The sequence below is a fragment of the Pomacea canaliculata genome, linkage group LG3, assembly GCF_003073045.1.
Source record: "Pomacea canaliculata isolate SZHN2017 linkage group LG3, ASM307304v1, whole genome shotgun sequence".
NCBI lineage: Eukaryota > Metazoa > Mollusca > Gastropoda > Architaenioglossa > Ampullariidae > Pomacea > Pomacea canaliculata.
The window spans coordinates 1,581,813-1,602,046 of record NC_037592.1 but is presented as its reverse complement, the minus strand read 5'-3'; the positions used below and the strand labels follow the sequence as shown (position 1 = coordinate 1,602,046).

General features: G+C 45.1%; 3 protein-coding genes across 3 annotated transcripts in view; all 3 read left to right on the top strand.

The window, feature by feature from the left end:
* Positions 1-5,626: 5,626 nt before the first annotated feature.
* Positions 5,627-20,234, top strand: part of LOC112559815 — a 47,826-nt gene continuing 33,218 nt past the window's right edge. Inside the window, exon 1 of the mRNA XM_025231250.1 lies at positions 5,627-5,746. Within this exon, the coding sequence (XP_025087035.1) occupies positions 5,689-5,746 (58 nt within the window). The 5' untranslated portion in view covers positions 5,627-5,688. The remainder of the gene's footprint in view (positions 5,747-20,234) is intronic.
* On the top strand, positions 10,789-16,416 carry LOC112559818. Its single transcript, XM_025231256.1, has 11 exons — positions 10,789-10,876; positions 11,401-11,451; positions 11,721-11,804; positions 12,304-12,363; positions 12,568-12,744; positions 13,202-13,340; positions 13,840-13,948; positions 14,431-14,503; positions 14,736-14,874; positions 15,426-15,574; positions 15,858-16,416. The coding sequence occupies exons 2-9, from the start codon at positions 11,446-11,448 to the stop codon at positions 14,841-14,843; spliced, it is 756 nt and encodes a 251-aa protein (XP_025087041.1). The 5' UTR covers positions 10,789-10,876; positions 11,401-11,445; the 3' UTR covers positions 14,844-14,874; positions 15,426-15,574; positions 15,858-16,416.
* On the top strand, positions 16,845-19,079 carry LOC112559819. The gene is made up of 4 exons (XM_025231257.1): positions 16,845-16,995; positions 17,979-18,310; positions 18,473-18,624; positions 18,971-19,079. Exons 1-4 carry the CDS (start codon positions 16,941-16,943, stop codon positions 19,032-19,034), a joined length of 603 nt encoding a protein of 200 aa, XP_025087042.1. The 5' UTR covers positions 16,845-16,940; the 3' UTR covers positions 19,035-19,079.

Sequence of the window (20,234 nt, the reverse complement as noted above, 5' to 3'; positions counted from 1 at the left end):
ACTCCGGACCCACCCAGGGGTGACTGTCAACCGAGGGAGGACTGGGTGGCTCGATTTTATCCGGGTAGCCCTGGAGTTTCTTCCCTTGTGGGTCGTCGAGGAATCGAGCATCCTGTCGACTTTTCCACTAATGTCCAGACCAAAGATTCTGGAAGTGTCTACCAGCATTTGTGTTTCCATGGAAACATGTGCAGTGGTGTGTTAGTGTAGTTGCTAGTGTGACAGCGCACCTGGCAGTGACTGGGTGGAGAAGAGCATTCTGGCGCTGAGGTTCGTGAGACTGTCCTACATCGGGACTGCAGATGAGGGGAATGGTAAGTATTATCTTCGACTTGTTCTAATTTTTAATTTTTTTAATTTGATCACTAGTCATCGGACATAGTTCCATGGCGATATCCCGTTCTTCTAGTCAGCAAGTAGACAGACGCGAGGACAAATATAAGAAACTTTACATGTTTGGCGTGGAGCTAAGAATTGCGAGATGGTAGAGTTAGCTGAGTTGTCTCTCTTGTGCGAGAATTATTTGGTGTTTGACCGTGTGTTGGGGCAGAGGGTTTGTGTTGTTGTGATCTGACCTGAACCAGCTTTAAAAAAACATTTGCCATCTGCCATCATCTATCTGCCATCATCTACCATCACCTGCCATCATCTATCTGCCATCTGTGATTTTTCATGATAATTTGTGACCCCGACATGATTGCGAGGCTGTCTTGTAAACAGTTGTTGTGTGGAAGGATTGTCCTTTGAGGAGTCACGTGGTTTTTCTGTTGATGTTTATGGGTAATTTTAACATTTTAATTCCCCGTCTCCAGTTCCAGAGGTCTACGGGTCTGTAAAGTTCTACTCGTAGTAAGGCATAGCCTCTGTCTCTACTGTATTCTGTCTTTCTTTCCCTGCTACCTTCACCTTTCACCTGAGTGTGGTGTTTATTGGAAGAAGTTTGGTAGTGTCTGAGCGTGTGATTATCTCCCCATTAGCTACTCTATTCAATTATTTTAAGAAAAAAAATTTGGCTGTTCCTCAAACCTACATTGAACTTTAAATCTTGATCATTAGCAGTGTTCGCATTATTACATTTAAAAAATCTGATTGCTGTTCGTTTGCTCGTCAGGGTTACCTATGTGTTTATTGCATCTCTAGAGAGAAATTGCCTTTGTGGGCTTGTTTGTGTTTACTGAGATTTGGATGTGAGATGTGTGTACACCCGCTGCTTTGATTGATGATTGAGTTTAGTTGTTTCCTGATTAGCCTTGATTGAACTGGACTTACACCTTGAAGTGTTTACAACTATAGTTGACTTAGGGATTTTTATTCCTTCTTTTATTTTGCGAATCGTTGTTTTGATGCAGTGATTACATTTCTATCCCGATTGTATTTGTGAGATAATTTGAGATGATTTTATTTGATTATTATTTGCTATCTTTGTGTGCAACATGGATCCCCACTAGTATTTGATGTGATCTCATGTAAGAAAGAAGGCGAAGGGAGGAGGTGTTGGCCTTGTTAGCCCCAGCGGCCCCCAGGTTAGGAGAGTTTTCAAGGCAGTGTAGACATGTGTGTTAGTGTGAACCTCCCTGGACAGAATCCGAACCGTAAGTGAGAATGTTGGGAACTACGACATTGATATGTTATGTGTGGTTGACAGTCTTGTATGTGTTTTGATGTAAGTTATGTAAACTTTGTTAACGAACCTTAAAAAAACACGAGCTACCGCACATCTGCAACCATGATGATGGCGATGATGATGATGATAATGATTTATGATTGACGATTGATTAAAGGATGGATGATTGATTGAAGGACCTATGCTAAATGATGGATGGATAGATAATGGATATTAGATGGATGATGGACAGATGACCGATGGATGATGATGGATGATGATTGATGATTATTCATGGCAATGACTATTGATAATAAATAAAAGTGATTGATGATTGATTGAAGAATGGATTATGGATGAATGATAAATTCTGCGTCAATAAATAAAGGAGAAATAATAAATGATAGTACATTATGATGGATGAGGATGGATGTTGGATGGATATTGATTGATTAATTGATGATGTTTAATGATTATTGATGAAGATGATGATTGATGATTCCTTATCAATGAGCATTATTGATGATGATTAATGATTAAAGAGGATGAATGATGATGATGATGGTGATGATGATGATGGATGATGATAAATAATAATGATAGATATTTATGATGATATAATGGTGTCAGCAGCCCTCAGCTGTAAGACAATTTTAAGTGAGTTTATGTCTTATTATTAACAGCTATCTTTGTAAGCATAAGGATAACGATAGAAAGATGGATGATGATCGATGATGATGATGGGTGGATGTTGATGATGGAAAGATGTTGTTCATCGATTGATGTTGTGGATGGATGGATGGATGGATGGATGGATGTGATTGGATAAGAATGATGGCGAACAGCGAACAGCGAACAGCCAACAGCCAACAGCCAACAGCCAACGGCCAACGGCCAACGGCCAACGGCCAACGGCCAACGGCCCTGGACCTGGACCTGGACCTGGACCTGGACCTGGACCTGGACCTGGACCTGGACCTGGACCTGGACCTGGACCTGGACCTGGACCTGGACCTGGACCTGGACCTGGACCTGGACCTGGACCTCCTGGCGATGGGGGAGGTGCCATGCCAGAATCCCCAGCCCTGCCTTCCAGCCAGGGTGGTGCTCTGGACCTGGCGATGGGGGAGGTGCCATGCCAGAATCCCCAGCCCTGCCTTCCAGCCAGGGTGGTGCTCTGGACCTGGCGATGGGGAGGTGCCATGCCAGAATCCCAGCCCTGCCTTCCAGCCAGGGTGGTGCTCTGGACCTGGCGATGGGGAGGTGCCATGCCAGAATCCCAGCCCTGCCTTCCAGCCAGGGTGGTGCTCTGGACCTGGCGATGGGGAGGTGCCATGCCAGAATCCCCAGCCCTGCCTTCCAGCCAGGGTGGTGCTCTGGACCTGGCGATGGGGGAGGTGCCATGCCAGACTCCCCAGCCCTGCTTCCAGCCAGGGTGGTGCTCTGGACCTGGCGATGGGGGAGGTGCCATGCCAGACTCCCAGCCCTGCCTTCCAGCCAGGGTGGTGCTCTGGACCTGGCGATGGGGGAGGTGCCATGCCAGAATCCCCAGCCCTGCCTTCCAGCCAGGGTGGTGCTCTGGACCTGGCGATGGGGGAGGTGCCATGCCAGACTCCCCAGCCCTGCCTTCCAGCCAGGGTGGTGCTCTGGACCTGGCGATGGGGGAGGTGCCATGCCAGACTCCCCAGCCCTGCCTTCATGCCCCCCCTTTCCATCAGCCCCTCCTCTCATTGGTAGGACTGTGCCATCATGGGCTGGTAGGAAGCCGGTAACCGATCTGACTCACCACACGGGGTCTGAAGATAAGGGTGTTAGAGGCGGGTTAGTCTATGCGATGATGCATATACCGCTGTACAATATTTCTGATTATACCTTAATAAGAAATAGAGATTAACAAGAGTCGAAGAGACACTTATTTTTATCGCCCTGTACCTTGTTGTGGCCACTAACGGACCATATGTATATGTGGGTGAGGCTGGGTGGACAGCGTTTTTCTAAAACTTACAACTGTTCTAAAGAAGGAAATTTAGAAATAAACCAATTTACAATAAAAGCTAATGGATTAAAAAAAAACCACAGTATGTCTTCAAACTTAATTATTTTGAGAACGTTTAAGTAAATTGTCTTGTTTTTTGTTTTTATAAACTGGCATGATAAATACCCGAGCTCGCACGCAGCCCAAACATTCAGCAGTCTTTCGGCCAGGGTGGTGCTCTTGCCCGGTGGTAAAGCCAGGATGACCCACCCACCCCGCCTTTGCGCCATCATCCGGGGGCACGCCTGCCTTTACAGTGCTGGACCATCGTGGAAGTGGATGCCTTGAAAGAGAAACATCTCATCACCGGGGATTTTCACGTTGAGGCTGAAGTACAATAATTTTGTGTAAGCTGAAGATAATTTGTTTACATGTCCGCTGAAGCCGTAGAAAAGGGACTGGACCTTTTGGCAGCATGTAACAACAGTTAGTTTATGTCTTACAATGAAATCAAATATATTCTGGATTTATTATTGCAGCTTATTTTTTTGTAAAATAAAGGACTTGTAAACAAACCCTAATTCGCTTTTGTTTACCATTGAAAGACATTTTTTATGATGTGGTATCCTCCTAAGGGTTTTGGAGAAACAAAATCATTTCATGTCTAGTTAGCTTGTCAGTTTGACTCCCGTTTCTGTCTTTTTATTCTTTCTGTGCGTACGTGCGTGCTTGTTTGTGTGTGCGAGTGTTTGTGTGAGTATGCGTGTGCGTGTGTGTTGTTACATATTACAATTAAGAACCTAGGTTTGTAGTAACCATCAGGTGGTGGTGCTCTTGCCCAGTGGTGAAGCTATTCCAGAATCCCCACCCCGCCTTCCAGCCTCATATGCCTCTTAGAAGAAATTTAAATTATTGTTTCTGCTTGCAACTGAGTTTTGTAATGCGATGGGTATGTTTCCTTGATTGCTTGGTCATGTGTTATAAACATATGAATGCTAATGAATTAAAAAAAACTATATTTACAATACGTCTTCAACGTTTCAGTGAAGTGTCTTTTTTTTTGTTTTAATAAACTGCCATGATAAATAAGATAATTTTAAAAGATAGTTGCTGACGCTTTTTTTCCCATTAGAGATGTTGGTAACTCTACTTTTTAATCACAGATTAGAGAGAGGAAGCTACCCAGACAATGTCTGATGATATTTATCCACTTTCAAGCCGAATCCCCCAGCCTGGCACTGGGTTCGACTCCCCACCCGGCCCTCCGGCCCTCCTGGGCTGGCCCTCCCTGCCATCAGCCCCTCGCCACGCGGCCATCATGAATTATTGCAAATGTCAAGGAATTAAGAAGATATACAAAAGATTGCGCAGCTCTTTGCTTTCTGTGTGTGATGAACTTCATTGCATTAAAGCACATGTCGCGTACCGCAGTCTCGTCTTTTATTCCTTTTATGTTAAGTACATGTTCATCGTACAAGACAGTGTACATCAGTGATGCCCAACCTTTTTCGGCCTGCGGGCCATATCCATTTCGGACAGCCGTGTCGCGGGCCACTTCACCGCAAAAATACAAAAAAGAAAAAAAAATAGAGCAGATACCATTTTTATTAGAAACAAGTTGTTCTTACCATTAATTATGTAGTAATTAGTGGGATTTTTGAAGTTGTTTACCCGAAACCAACTTCTGAATGTCCGGTGCAAGAGGCCCGAGATTAAACTATCGATACCTTCATCTCATTCACCCTCTGTCTGTCTGTCTGTCTGTCTGTCTGTCTGCCTGTCTATCTTTCTGCCTGTCTCTCTGTCTGTCTGTCTGTCTGTCTGCCTGCCTGAATTTCTGTCTGTCTGTCTGTCTGTCTGTCTGTCTGTCTGATTGAAGGGACACTGTACAGTGATAACTAGACTCCTGGTTTCTGACCTGCTGACCTGTAAACCGTATCGCCCAGTTATCGAAGACATATGTACGACTAAATATCATTAAAAAAAAGTGCTCAAGGTTTGTGGATGAGTTGATAGACTGCTATCTCCTGTCCACAGCAGCGACACCGTTAGTATAAGAGGTGGTGACAGGCCAGGACTCACTCACCTGTCCGGTGCTCACCTCAAGACGATGGCGGCCATGTTGTGTGTCGTGGCTTTGCTGTGGGGCCTCGTGTCCTCCAGTCCAGGTCTGCTTCACTCTTTTTCTTGTAACTTTTTCTGTCTTTTCTCTCCTTCTTTAGCCTTGCCGGATCTCATCTTTCGTCTTTATTTTCATCGCGGCTCTTCACTTTATCTTCGTGGTGTTGCTTCCCAGCGTTGTAGTCAGTGAACCCACAACTTTGACCTCAGGATAATTATCGTGTGGTTGACCTGAAGCTTGATCAGCACAGCGGTTTGGAGCTGATCGATGTTTGAACCACTTGTAAAGGACACTGTGCTGCTGCTGTTTAATACAAAACTACTGAAGCAGACGAAAGGAAACGTGTTAAGCGTTAAGTACTGAGTAGGTCAAAGTTCACTGTAACCCGACTTCGCTGTGTTCACACTCTGTGAACATTGAACCTTCATACGTGTGTTGGTCGGCTGTTACAGTATCCTCGGTCACTTGTCACTAAGAATCACATTTTATAGGTTTTGTAACTCATTTTCACACACGCCTGCTCGCACTCATGTACATGCACACACGCATTCAAGCTCTCTCTCTCTCCCACACACACACAGACACACAAGCACACACGCAGACGCCTCCATTCCTAGTCACTAACTGTAATGGCGGAGAGAGTTTCACAGTCACAGACCTCTTATCGCCGGCAGTCAGCTCTGGAGTCGAGAGTACTCACCATCAGGCTACAAAGACTCCACATTCAAAATTAATAATAATCATGAGAAAACTGCATAAAATATGAAATATGTTAATAAAATATGTTGGACGACCATCTTATCTCTCTGTGTGTATAGATTTTTCAGTATACAAACATCAATCAATCTTTATTGTTGTTTCCTGATGACTAATTGTACACACAGTCCTGATGGTGGAACATGACAGTCTGGGGAGATAACTCTGTACCTACGACAGCCATACACAACAAAGTCTGTTTCTTCTCGCAGTCGCAAACAACGGTCGACAACTTTTACGGAAACTGGAGGCGACCAAGGAGCGAGCTTCATTGCCGGTTATCTTCACCATCGACCCCAGCGGCAACTACAGGTACACACAAGGGAACGACACCTGGCTGCAGGGGGCGCCACTCTCTCTGTACACCGACGGGCAGAAGCATAGCACGGAGGATGGCTCCATGAAGCTGGTAGCATCCTACCAGGAGGTCGGGTCCGATAAGGTCGGCCAGTGGAGGTCAACATGTTTTCAGTACTTGGTAGGGTCAGTCAGGTACTTCGACGCATGCGCAAAGACCTGGGTTAATCCTCAACTTCCTGTCACCATTTTCCAGCAGGTTAGTATGATGAGTTTTAGCAGTGTGTTGGCTGGGTGAAAGGTCGTCGAGTTTGATGATCACATGGATAATCTCTGTCCACGTTTACGTGTTTATCGAGGTCGACGACTGTTGGTCAGAGGTGGGATGGGGGTGAGAAGGAATGTAAGGAGAGTGGAGAGAGAGAGTGTACTGAGCCCGTCCCCTAATGATGCATGTCTTCCAGCGGTTTGTCAACGGAACCTCGTCCTCGTACACCGGAAGTACCCAGAGCGTGCTCTCGGCGTTCCCGTCATTCCAAGTTCCCAGCCAGGCGAGCGGCTTAGCCTACCTCAGTTTTCAAGGCCCCATGTTTGGCAGCGACTACAAGATCGGCAGGTGAACAAGATTAACCATCAACATCAATCCCCAATCATCAATCATCAATCATCAAACATCATCAATCCTCAATCCTCATTCATCCATCATCGACATCAATCATCGACATCAATCATCGACATCAATCATCATTATTATTAGTCATAGCCGTCATCATCTTACTCACCGCTCTACCACTTCTCTTGTCACCTCAGGTCTGTCTCAAATGACAAGCTGTGTCCAGTATGTTCATGTGTAGCAGAGGTCTGCTGCAATTAGCTCAGTAGAATTGTTTCACAACAGCCAAACACATCCTACCTCCTCCTTGGAGATGGAAAAGACTGTTTCTGTCAATCTGGTGAGGATGGACAATGAGTGGGATTGACATGGCGGTCCCCGTGGACACCACGCAAGAGAAATAAGGGTAGCCCGCTCCCCACCCTCGTGTCGTCTGCTTTACTTATATCACTGGACTAACCGGCATTCTTTGGATAGGTCAGCAGAGTGCACGAGTGCAACTATACATTGCGTTTATACTCGGTATATATAAACTAAATATTTATTATATATTCGATATATGAGATTATGAACGATATCATCGCAGTTCATACTATTAAACATTATTTTTGTTTACTTGCTATATTTTGCACGGCACTCTATCCATAGTTTATCACGTGTCATTACATATGCGTAGTGACATGCGCACTGAGATCCACAGTGTGAGCACGTGTTTGTCTGAGCAAAACTGTGGAATGTTCACTCAGTGACTCAATGATGTCACCAGGTGGCAGGTGGGGCAGGTGAGTCTGGCAGGGGGACTCGAGAGTGGGCCCCTGGCAGTTTTTGACCAGAATGGAACTGTGATCATCACCTCGCCCTTCTCTGGTGTAAGTACACTCTTAGCAATCTATCCATATATGTAAATAACAATATATATAAATACGCCCTTCTATTAATTTTATTAACGCCCTTCTATTAATATATGTAAATAACAATAATTTCTTTTAAAAATTATTCATAAGTTGTAAAAATTGTCAAATTTCTTTATAAAAATTTACCAACGATACAAAAATACGAACACGAATATGTATAAAATGTTTATGTAACATCTTGCTACCCTTTTATCCTTGCTTTTTCCTCTCTCCCTCTCTCTCTTACAAACACACACTCATACAGAAACCACTTAATTGCTTATCTCCCCTGTGCCTGACGTAGTTTGTATTTGAGAGTTATCTCGCCTACTAGTGGCAATTATTAACTACATTCTTTTCGACCCCACAGTTCATGTCAGCATCCTGCAGCATGGATAATCAGTCTCGTGTCAGCTGGGGTGTCATGAGCGGGGTGGACTCGGTACCCATCAGATACCAGTATGAGACCATCGTCTTCACAGGCTACGAGGGCTTAAACCAGGTCACGTGAGGTCACGTCCGGTGGACATTCTTTTCAAATGCTAACTGCCAGTGCACCAAAATGAGGCTTCAAGATTCTCGACTGTCATTTCTGCAAGCAGGAGTGTTTGTGTGTGTGTAAAGGGTATGCTAATTTAAGCTCACAATGAGTGGGTATATGTAAATATGAGTCAAGAGATGCTAATTCAAGCTCACAGAGCGTTGAGAAAAAGGGGGAGACAATAGGGAAAATAAGTTCAACATCTTGGTAGGAATCGATCATTTATCGCTATTTTCGTCATTCAGACTTGTCTTTGTTGTTCTTAGGTGTTCGCCGACTGGGGGCGCTTCATGCGATTGTACTACGACAAAGACGATACGTATCGGAAAGCTGACTTGACGTTGAACTACGTGGGGTACTGGACAGATGGCGGTGAGTCTTCATTCATTTTGAAATGTTAAGGTTGGCCGCATAGCCTCGTGTCAGCCATCAACAGTAAACTGAGGGCAGACAACTGACGAAGTGCTTTCTCGTGTTTTAACAATGACATGTCTCACTGACTGACTGACTGACTGACTGACTGACTGACTGACTGACTGACTGACTGACTGACTGACTGACTGACTGACTGACTGACTGACTGACTGACTGACTGACTGACTGACTGACTGACTGACTGACTGACTGACTCCACTCCACTCCACTCCACTCCACTCCACTCCACTCCACTCCACTTCACTTCACTTCACTTCACTTCACTTCACTTCACTTCACTTCACTTCACTTCACTCACTTCACTTCACTTCACTTCACTTCACTTCACTTCACTTCACTTCACTTCACTTCACTTCACTTCACTTCACTTCACTTCACTTCACTTCACTTCACTTCACTTCACTTCACTTCACTTCACTTCACTTCACTTCACTTCACTCACTCACTCACTCACTCACTCACTCACTCACTCACTCACTCACTCACTCACTCACTCACTCACTCACTCACTCACTCACTCACTCCTGTTGCCGAAGCCTCCACTGTATGTTGCCAAAGTCGTCAAAGTCGTTGCTATTTAGGTGATCGCTGCAGTGACAGACGTGGTTCTTTGACCGGAAGGTCAGGTCCCGGTAGGTGATGTAACTGCTGACGTCATTACTTACAGGTGCTTACTACTACTACGCTACGGAGCCGGACAAGAACTACGAACAGACGCTGCTGGACATCAAGAGCTATGCTGACACCCTCAAGGCTCCCTACAGGTGCTGGGTGATGGTGTGCGTGTGTGTTGGGCTGTGTGTGAGTGTGTCTGCACGTGTGTGTGCTGGACCGCGTGTGTGTGTTGGGCTGTGTGTGTGTTGGGCTGTGTGTGTATGTGTGTGCTGGGCTGTGTGTGCACGTGTGTGTGTGCGCGTGCTGGTCTGTGTGTGTGAGACAGAGATAAGGGATACATACGTACATTTCCGGAAAGGGCAAGGGAGATTACTTCACTAGGCCCAGAATTTCTTCTAGCCCCCTCCCCGCCCTTTGCTTATCACAAGCAGCGCAGGTCTGAGAGGGCGCATCAGGATGAACATCAGTCGTGTGTTCCTCTCTTCCTCCTCCATTTCCATCCACAAATCCTCAGCCACCTGTAACATGGCCTGTGAATAGCTTCCCTTGCTAAGGTAACTTGAATAACCCCAGAGGTTGTCTCCCATACACAACATAGCGCCTCAGTTATCTTACTCCTCCCTTCCCCTCCTCCCAGTCAGTTTTCCTTCTTTTGTGAACCCAGGTGAACATCTTCAGCTCATTCTGTGTGTTACTCTATGTCATCTAACTTTCTTTCCTTGGCCTTTCTATAAACAACAACAACAACAACAACAACAACAACAACAACAACAACAACAACACTGTAGTGTGTTTGTGTTTTGTACACAACTTTAACGTCTTTGCTTTTTTCAATCTCTACAAACAGCGACATCCTTCACGTTGTGAGTAGTCTGAACATGTTGAGATTTCTTATTTCATGTATTTACCTGTAAAGGTGACTATTTGTAGGTACATACAGTACGACAGCTGGTTCTACCCTAAAGGTCCCCACCAAGGTGTTCTCACCTGGACGCCAATGCCAGACATTGCACCTCATGGCTTCCAGTAAGATTTTACTTCTATGCATTTTTTACATTTACAGTTTTGTTGCATCTTGCTAATTATTAATGTATGTGGCTTTAGATATTTATTTCTACTGTTATCTTTCTGTATATCTCTAGTTTAGTTGAGTTGTTTGAGCTGCTTGTTGCGACACAAGCTCTTTTCATTCTGATGCTTTTCATGTGTGGTAGATATTTGGATGAGTAAGTGTGACTTTCATCATAATTTGTATTTAATCAATATATATATATAAATAAATATATTTCAGCTTGAAATTTCACTCCATTTTAGCTTTGCTTTGGTCACACTCTGTGTTCAGTAGTTTATATCAACATGCGCTAATTATAGGTCTACCCAAACTTTAAATGATGATTTCAGTGTTTGTCCATATTTTCAGTTAACTTGCATGCTAATTCCAGATTTACCTTTATTTTGCAAGTATGTTTACTTGTTACTACAAGTCTACCTTTTGTGTACAGATCTCTCAGACTATTCCTGTGTTAATTATATATCTACTCATTCGTCAGGTATGTTTTCAACAAAACCCAGTGGCCCGTTGCAGCACATAACCGATGGTGGTAAGTGTCTCCTTGAAGTTAACGCGCACACACACACACATGCACGATGGTGACGTAACGAGGGTTATATCGAACATGGTCTTTTGTGTCTTTCTCTCTCGCCAGTGGAGGTGAAGTTTTTAATGAGAACGGTCGGTCTGTTGAAATTGTGTACAACTCTGGGTCAGTCACTGGTAAGTAGCCCTCGGTATATGTAGTGATTAAACTGTATTAATGTTGTGAGTCCATTTAATGTGTCCATGTAATGTGTGTCCATATATTGTGTCCAGGTCCCCCTGACACCATATGCCAAGCAAAATGGCGGGAAGTTTGACTTCATCGTCGAGAAGGAATATGCCATGCCACAGGATCTGGTGAGTGGACGAAACTCTAGACATGGACTGTCACTGTCAGTAAAACTCTAGTCATGGACTGTCATGTCAGTGGAACTCTAGTCATGGACTGTCAAGGTCAATGAAACTCTAGACATGGACTGTCATGTCAGTGAAACTCCAAGAATGGATTGTCTGGTTACTAAAACTCTAGACACACGGACTGTCATGATTGGTGAAGTTGTTTTTGCCAGTCCAGCTCTAATCATGGACTGTTCTGACCAATGACCCTCTAGACGTGGACTGTGGTGACCATTGAACTACTGCTGATGCGGAAACAACTTTTATCTTTTTTTGACGATAATTGTGCTTTGCACTAGTGTTTGTTTATTCCACATATCGTTGTTATTATTGTGGTTTGTTGTCCTCTGCTATGTCACGCACTCATTGGTGTGTTGTCATGTCTCACTCACCCACATCGTGTTTGATGAGCTCATTTCAAGCACTTTCTGTCTTCATAGCATGTACACTTTGTTTTCAGTCTTTCTGGCTGTACCTGTTTGAACAAGCGAAAACCTGGGGCCTGATAGTCTACGAGCAGGTATCCATCTCTTCCTAGCTTTGTTGCCTTGTGTTTACTCACCTGACAGGTGCACAACCACAAATACCGATGCGGTCAAAATAACATTTCAATGTTCAAGGCACATTGTGACACAGGTAGAGAAACCAATTAGTTGATTAATTAATTACATAGTCCAAGCTATGGACCAGAGCTGACTAACAAACCGTTTACTGACTATTCTAGGACTGGCTGGACACTGAGTTTACCGACGTGCACGCCTCGGTGGCGAGTGTGGACGTGGCCAGGACGTGGCTGATGCAGATGGGGGAGGCAGCGCGTGCTGTGGACGTCACCATCCAGTACTGCTCAGCCAGCCCCCGCCACGCGCTGCAGGCCCTGGAGATCCCTGTCGTCACGCAGGTAATGACGGTCACGTGACCACAGCGGGACTTCACCTGTCCCCAGAGACTTTGGACTTTACCGGAGCGGGCAGACATGCGCAATAAATGTATCCAGTGAATTGAGTGTAAACATTTGTTGCTACACAAGTAGATATCAGACATGTGGACAGTGTGACTGTAGGACCGTAGGGTTACACTGTTACACAGTTACAGGTTCCTCCACATGTAGTCAATGTAACACAAGGTCCCTACACTCAACTGTTTTGTCTACTGAGCAAGCAGGCGTGAGCACTCAGGTTATACAAGTGTCAGCTCACAACAACCGGATGTTGCTCGAGACCACCACACACAAGACTCAGAACGCAAACTCGCTGTGTTCGAATCCCAGATGACAGTTGTGTGGAGTAGCAGAGCACCAGACTCCAAGATGAGGAATGTTCAAACTCTTTAACGGTCTAAACTTGTTCACGTTGCAGGCACGCGCAAGCCGAGACTATCGGGCCGGAAGTGACCAGTGGATGATTGGCGTGACCTCCATCTTTGCTGACGCTGTGGGAATCGCTCCATTTAAGGATACCTTCTGGACTGAGAGAGTTCAGCCGGGAAATCGTTATAGTAAGCTGCAATGAGTATACTAGCCTGGCTCCACGTGGTCCCAAGGGCAATATTTAAAAAAAAAACTTTTAACGTTTTCCTTTAGTTTGTTTGTGGCCTGTCAGGGTTTTCTTGCTTTGAGAACCGTTGGTCGTTGGGGGTTGGGGAAGGTGTTAGAGACCTCACTTTTCCCAATGGCCATGTCCTCCCCCTCACTGCCCTACCTTCCCCAACCCTCTGTGGAGTCAGGTACCCATTAGCGCCAGTTGGGAGACTGGAGGAAGTTTGTTGAGCTCATCGGGGATTGAACCAGCGCCTCTCAGTTCGGGACGCCAGCGCTCTAACCACTCGACTACCCGCTTCCCCAGTTTAGCAGTAGCTGACTGAATAGCAAACACATTTTGAAATGCTGATATGGTGTTAGCATCAGCCCCATCACCTAGTTTCATGTAGTACTTCAGTGATTTGAAAGTTATTTAGTTATTGCAAGCAGTCAGTATCACTGATTGTTGTTTTCAAGATTTGTCCGAGACTAGAACAAACCTCCAGGTGGCTGTGTCTACCCTCAGTACCGGACCTGTGGGACCAAGTGACATGATTAACCACACGGACATATACGTGCTTATGCAGTGAGTCCTCAGCTTATGTAATAAGAAATAAAGTATACAGTATACAGTATACAGTCAGTATTTTGCTCTTACAGCAAGTACTCTCCTTCAGTTAACTACTCAGCTCATGTTGTAATTCTACCTGTAAGTTCACTGACCCCACACTGGTGAGACCAGGTCATGGCAGGACTGAGGTCACTCTAGAAAGTTTGTAAATGTTAAGTGTCAGTGTGAATGCTTCAGCTGCGTGAGTTCTTAGAGACTAGTAGTACTGCTGGGTTACTGGTGCACCCCGTGTACAGTCTGACTACTAGTAATGGGGTTACCATTACAGTATTACACCCATGTACACTCTGACTAGTAGTACTGGTGGGATTTGTTACTACACCTGTGTACAGTCTGACTACTAGTAATGGCGGGGGGTTACTGCCAATCAGCGCGTGCTGAATGTTGGGTAGCTAAGTTCATGACCCTTTAGTAGCCTGTCGCTCTACGTCCATCAGGTGCTGTCGCGCTGACGGGAAAATCCTACAGCCTGACAAACCAGCCACGGCCATCGACAAGCAGCTGTGGCAGGTGAGGAGAGCTACGGGAGTGATGTCACTTTAGCTGAAGCATACATGTCGGTTTTTGTGATAAACTCTGTTGTTACGTACACTAACAATAATTTGCAACTACTATGTATAGTTCATTTTACCTGTCATACATCGGTTATGTTTGTTCGTTCGTTACTTCTTTCTTTCTGTTAAAAGCGTAAAAATAATGTTTCAACATGCATTCTATGCCTATTATCTCGGTCCTTTGACAGGCGGCGTGGCCCGGAAGTGGACCTGTGGGACAGGTGTGGACCACCTACACCACCATCGGCTCGGACACCTTCGCCTATCCTGGCAGCAGCCATGAACTCGTCCTTTGACCTTTCCCCTTCGGATGCAGGCTTCAGCTTTGTAAGTACTCGGTTTGAGGCACACAGTGCATGAAGACACCAGCGAGCGGATGATCTCTTCATAGCAACTTAGACTGCCACACATTTTCCTCCATTAACGGCTTTGCATTTATCAGTACTCAATGAGTCGGTAGTGTGTGTGTCTGGGGGGATGAGGAGAGGTCAAATCCACGCACCTCCCACGAGTAAAACTAATATTTATTAGTAGGTTCTGATCAAAGCGAGTTGCGACTGGCAGCCAGTGAAGATGGCGGAGGAGGGATGTGGCATGGCTGGCTTATTGCCTTCAAGAATATTAAGAAGACAATACGAGTAGTAGTATTTTGAGCCTCAGTTTGTCCACTAGACGGTTAGGGAGATGAATAAAAAGTGGCAGTAATCCAGCCGTGACAAAGCAGACATGACTGATTGCACATTGTGATATAATAATGTTTTTACTCACCACACACTCTAAACAAACACTATACACACTCTATACACACACTATACACACTCTAAACTGTACGCTGGTTTTCGTTGCATGAACCATAATTATTTCCATGTTGTCCTCAGTTTGATCCAAGGGCGGTAATCGCCCGCAGTCCGCTCTACGCTCGCCCTGTGTTATCTCCCTTCTCCACCGAGTCGCCCTTGAAGATCAGTGAGCAGTGTACAGGCGACACCTTTTGTTTGTACTCCACCAGCCCCGTGTACTATGTCGGGTATGTCACTGCTTCCTTCCTTGTCTCCTGTCTCCTTGCTGCTTACCACAGACCACAGCTCATACCACACTATGAGATTACACAGAGCACATTATCTCATTATCACAGACCACATTATCTCATTACCACATTATCTCATTACCACTTTACCTCATTACCTCATACCGTCTTTCGTCAAGTTTGATGTGAGTCACGACACATGGCGTGTTACTCAATTCACTGGATCGTCCCTCCACCCCACCCACATCTTCCATTTTATCTTCTTTGATTCTGTCCCTCGCAGGGGGTCGAATGAAGTCGTCATCTACGGCGAAGAGGGCAAGTTCGTGCCCATGTCACGTGACCGCGTGCTGGACATCAACGTGCTGTCCGACAGCATCGAGCTGGTGCTGGAGGGGTCCGTAAGGGAGGACCTGGGCTTCAGTTATTTTTGGAACAACGTCTTCTGCACGGTGTTTCCCACCGTCCGGACCGGAGGGGACAGTTGTCGCAAAGCTGACGTCACATACCTGTCTTGACCTGTAAAGATGGGGGCCTACCCGTATAGAGCCTGAGGCTTTGGGTGCGACAAAATCAAGCATCGAGTATAAATGTTGCTTAGACTCATGAGAGTTCTTCGTTTCCAGTCAGCCTAAAGTGTATAATTAATGTGTATGTGTACACCTATATCACGTGAGCAAATAACTGTTGTGTACACAGAATAAAGTGGAGTTTGGAGACTGGATTTGTATCGTGAGTTCATTCCGACATAATCTGTTATCCTGCGACCATTAAAACGGGACCTGTGAAGATACGGCAAATAAAGTATGATGAAAGTAAAAACACGACATGTCATACCTCAATATAATGTCTTGTGTCAAACCTCAACATAATGTCTTGTGTCATAATTCCACATGTCTATAGCTTTATGTCTGGGAAGCTACAATTGTAAACAAACAGTTGTGTGCCGCTACACTCAGTCTATACAACAACTTCGTTTGTGGGTGGTCAGGGGTGTGGTTGTAGTCGTGGCTGTAGCTGATCTCAGTGCCCTTCATGTCAACACCACAACGACTCCACTATCATTGTGTACAGGTTGTATTACATCAGTAGTCTTGATATGTCTGGATGACAAGCACGAAGCGAACTTGAGCACCTGTCAGGACAAATATAATCTCTTAGCTGACCTGAGCTTTTGTTTTTGAATCTTTTTTTAAAAAAAAAATTCAAGGATGCGAGTCCTCTGTTAACCTTTTGTCAGAGATCAGATAAGGCTTTAGTATATATAAGGATATGTCCCATAATGTAACTCACTTTTACTCACTTTGTCTTTCCTCTCGCCATCATCAATAAGAAAACCTTGCGGTGTTGGCTTCAGGGACACAAGATGCTGACGACACTCTTCATCGTGTCTCTGTGCAGCTTAACGAGCGGAAGTCCAGGTTCGATATGCATTTTTCTTGGAACTTCTATTTTAATACGAACAAATATTACTGTTCAATAACAAATAATACAGCTGCATGAAAAGAAAGGGACATAGACAAAGGAGAGGGCAGTGAGGGGAGACCACTGAGTCAAGTGACGTCACTGCCACGTGACTCCGAGTAATTGCGACCTCACGAAGGACGAGAAGAGATGTGAACGGTCAAGAGAACCAGAGTTAAAAAACTGCTACTACTCATTATACGAACAAAAATCAACAACAAAAATATGATCGGCTGCGCTTCAAGTGATTTAACCAAAGACGTGTGTACATGTGGACTGCTGTCTGTCTGCCGAGACCAACGCTTAGCCTCTTGCCAAGTGATCTCGTTGTTAGTCTCGGCGAGCCTAACAAAGAATGTGACTAAACCGGAAGCTTTCTTGTCTAATGACTCGTTTTAATAGTTAACTGGAAAATAAATCGTCTGCCAGCAGTCCAGGGATATTAGTTCGTGATATAACCAATGACAGTGATCCGGACATTTACAAGTCTAGTGTTCACAATATTTATAAGCAACAATAGAGAGCTGAGGGTAGACCTATCGCTTACTGTACACCTAGTGATGTGGGCAATAATAGTGTAGCTACAGAGTCTACAGGGGCACAAACTGGATCATGACCCGGTTAAGAAGTATGTTTGCTCGAGTCATCGTCTATCAGCTTTATCAGTGTCAGTATCTGAGGACTGACAGCGCCACCAACAACCCATGTTGCTTGACATCAGCTGGACAAGTACGAGAGAAATGTCCAGAATGAGCACAAGTAGCAAAAAGGTAAAAACAGAAGTTCAAGATTGGCAGTTTCTAAAGACGACTGCAAGGAAGAGCGGAATGGATCCGACAGCGATGACGAAGACGACGATGATAATGACAATGCGTAGTTGATTTTGTAGCCGACAGTATCGATGTTGACAGTTTTCTTTCATGTCTTATCGTGTCTTCAGTCTCCAGCAGCTCCCAGGAAGTAGGGCGGGGAACCAGGGGAACAGCGCCGCCGCCTTTCGCCTTCAACCTTGACCTGCAGGGTCACTACAACCTGACGCAGGGGCACAAACTGTGGCTGGCAGGCGCACCTGTCTTTGTACACACCGACGGCCACAACTACACCACAGAGAATGGATCGCTGAGCCTGGTCCACACCCAGCATCACCAGGGGCGGGACAAAGTCGGGCAGTGGGTGTCCACGTGCTTCCTGTACCTCGCTGGCAGCAGACATTTCCAGACATGCGCAAAGTCCTGGACAAATCCGCAACTTCCGGTTGTCATTTTCCAGCAGGTACGATCACATCACTGTAAGAAAAAATAGTGTGTCGAATTTAATTCTTTCTTCAAACGCACGAAAGTTGAAATATTGAATTCATTACTTCGCAAAAAAAAAAAAATAAATAAATAAAAAAAAAAAAATAAAAATAAAATAATAATATTTATTATCTGCCAGAGGTTTGTCAACGGAACAGCGAAATCATCAACAGGAAGTGTGGAGGGGGTTATTTCCGGTTTCCCGTCATTCAAAGTTCCACAAAACGATTCGGGTCTGGCCTACCTCAGTTACCAGGGCGGAATGTTTGGAAGTCATACCAGGACAGGCAGGTAAAAGCTAACAGACTGACTGAAGGTATATTTCTGTGACTGGAGGAATATTTCTGTGGGCCAGAGTAGAAATGCGTTATTTCTTTCCTCATCATTTTTCCTCTTTATCCTTATTTTCCACGCAGTTTAAGAAACCTTTTCAAAAGTGTGGGAAAAACCAGAGACGGAGTTTGTGAATCACTACTCTGTGTGAGATATATATATATTGAATACATTTCACTAGATACATTTGCACCTCTCCTCCCTAGCTACACAGTGGCAGTAACAATGTAACACAGTCCGTTTGATGATCCAGAAACAGTAGGTTTAATGATATGTTTGACATAAGTTGTCGCACAATGTTCAGGTGGGACATGCAGCACCTCAGTTTATCAGGAGGTATTATGGGCGGACCTCTGGCCGTGTTTTGATCGCAACGGGAGTGTGGTTATAATTTCACCATTCTCAGGGGTAAGTTACAAATTCCAGAAAGACCCTTGTCTTTAGCGGACACGCACACAAACACACACACCAACACACACACACACACACCACGCACACACACACACACACACACACACACACACACACACACACACACACACACACACACACACACACACACACACACACACACACACACACCACCCATGTGATGACAGGAAAATAGTGTAAACCAACTACATCTGCAAACCAATGTTTTTCCCTCTACCCATCCTAACGGAATTTCTGACATTTTGTTGTGTTTCCTCCTCACAGTTCATGTCTGCATCTCGCAGTGTGGACGAGCATCACCGCGTTAGCTGGGGTGTCATGGGCGGGGTGGACTCTGTGCCCGTCGGGTATGAGTATGACACCATTGTATACTTCGGCTATAAAGGGATCAATCAGGTATGGCGCTCTCCTGCAGAAATTTATTCTTAGTTAAAAAGCAACTTTTTAAACAGTATGGAAAGAACCAATGATTTCTAAATGATTGGGTTTGTCGGACAGACTTCACAACACTGGGATGACTTGCAGGGCGACTCCCAAGTCTTATGGAAAGAACCGCTGTCTAGCTTTGATGTTACAATTGATGTACACCTGTACCACTGTACTTTCAGGTGTTTCATGAATGGGGGCAGTTCATGCGACTGTATTACAACAAGGATGACAGCTATCGTAAGGCTGATCTCACTCTCAACTACCTGGGGTACTGGACTGATGGAGGTATGGTTTTAGTTGTTTTTTTCTGTTCTTCGTGGATGGCGGTGATGTCCCTCGTACCCCGGCTTTAGTCTTTTACTTTGGTCAAAGATAGCAACACATGTACTGTCGAGTATAACACGAAATGTTCTGGTGATTCTTTGCATCAGTGAGGGTTCATTGAGATATACCATGCCTGCTGACAAGTGATTTGTCAGCGGTGTTGAAAACAACGGGGTAGCAGCATGGTCCATGGATGTTCCCGCTGGGTTGACAGGGTTCTTGTGTCGTCCCCCTAAAAAGATAGGATCCACCCGGATTGACAGGATATGTCATTGCACTCTGGAGCCACCGAAGATGATGTCTCCTCAGTAGGCAGACGACCAACACAAGACCTAGCGAGGGCTGGCACAGGTTCAAACACAACTCTGTCCAGTCAGTGTGGG

What these genes read in the sequence shown, in the direction of transcription:
- LOC112559818 (XM_025231256.1), top strand. An exon ending in ATGCCATGCCACAGGATCTG is followed by an intron (nt 11,805 to 12,303) that starts GTGAGTGGACGA and finishes CTTTGTTTTCAG; the next exon opens with TCTTTCTGGCTGTACCTGTT. An exon ending in GACATATACGTGCTTATGCA is followed by an intron (nt 13,949 to 14,430) that starts GTGAGTCCTCAG and finishes TACGTCCATCAG; the next exon opens with GTGCTGTCGCGCTGACGGGA.
- LOC112559819 (XM_025231257.1), top strand. Translation starts at nt 16,941, where the DNA reads ATGCTGACGACACTCTTCATCGTGTCTCTGTGCAGCTTAACGAGCGGA. An exon ending in CGGTTGTCATTTTCCAGCAG is followed by an intron (nt 18,311 to 18,472) that starts GTACGATCACAT and finishes ATTATCTGCCAG; the next exon opens with AGGTTTGTCAACGGAACAGC. An exon ending in AGTCATACCAGGACAGGCAG is followed by an intron (nt 18,625 to 18,970) that starts GTAAAAGCTAAC and finishes CACAATGTTCAG; the next exon opens with GTGGGACATGCAGCACCTCA.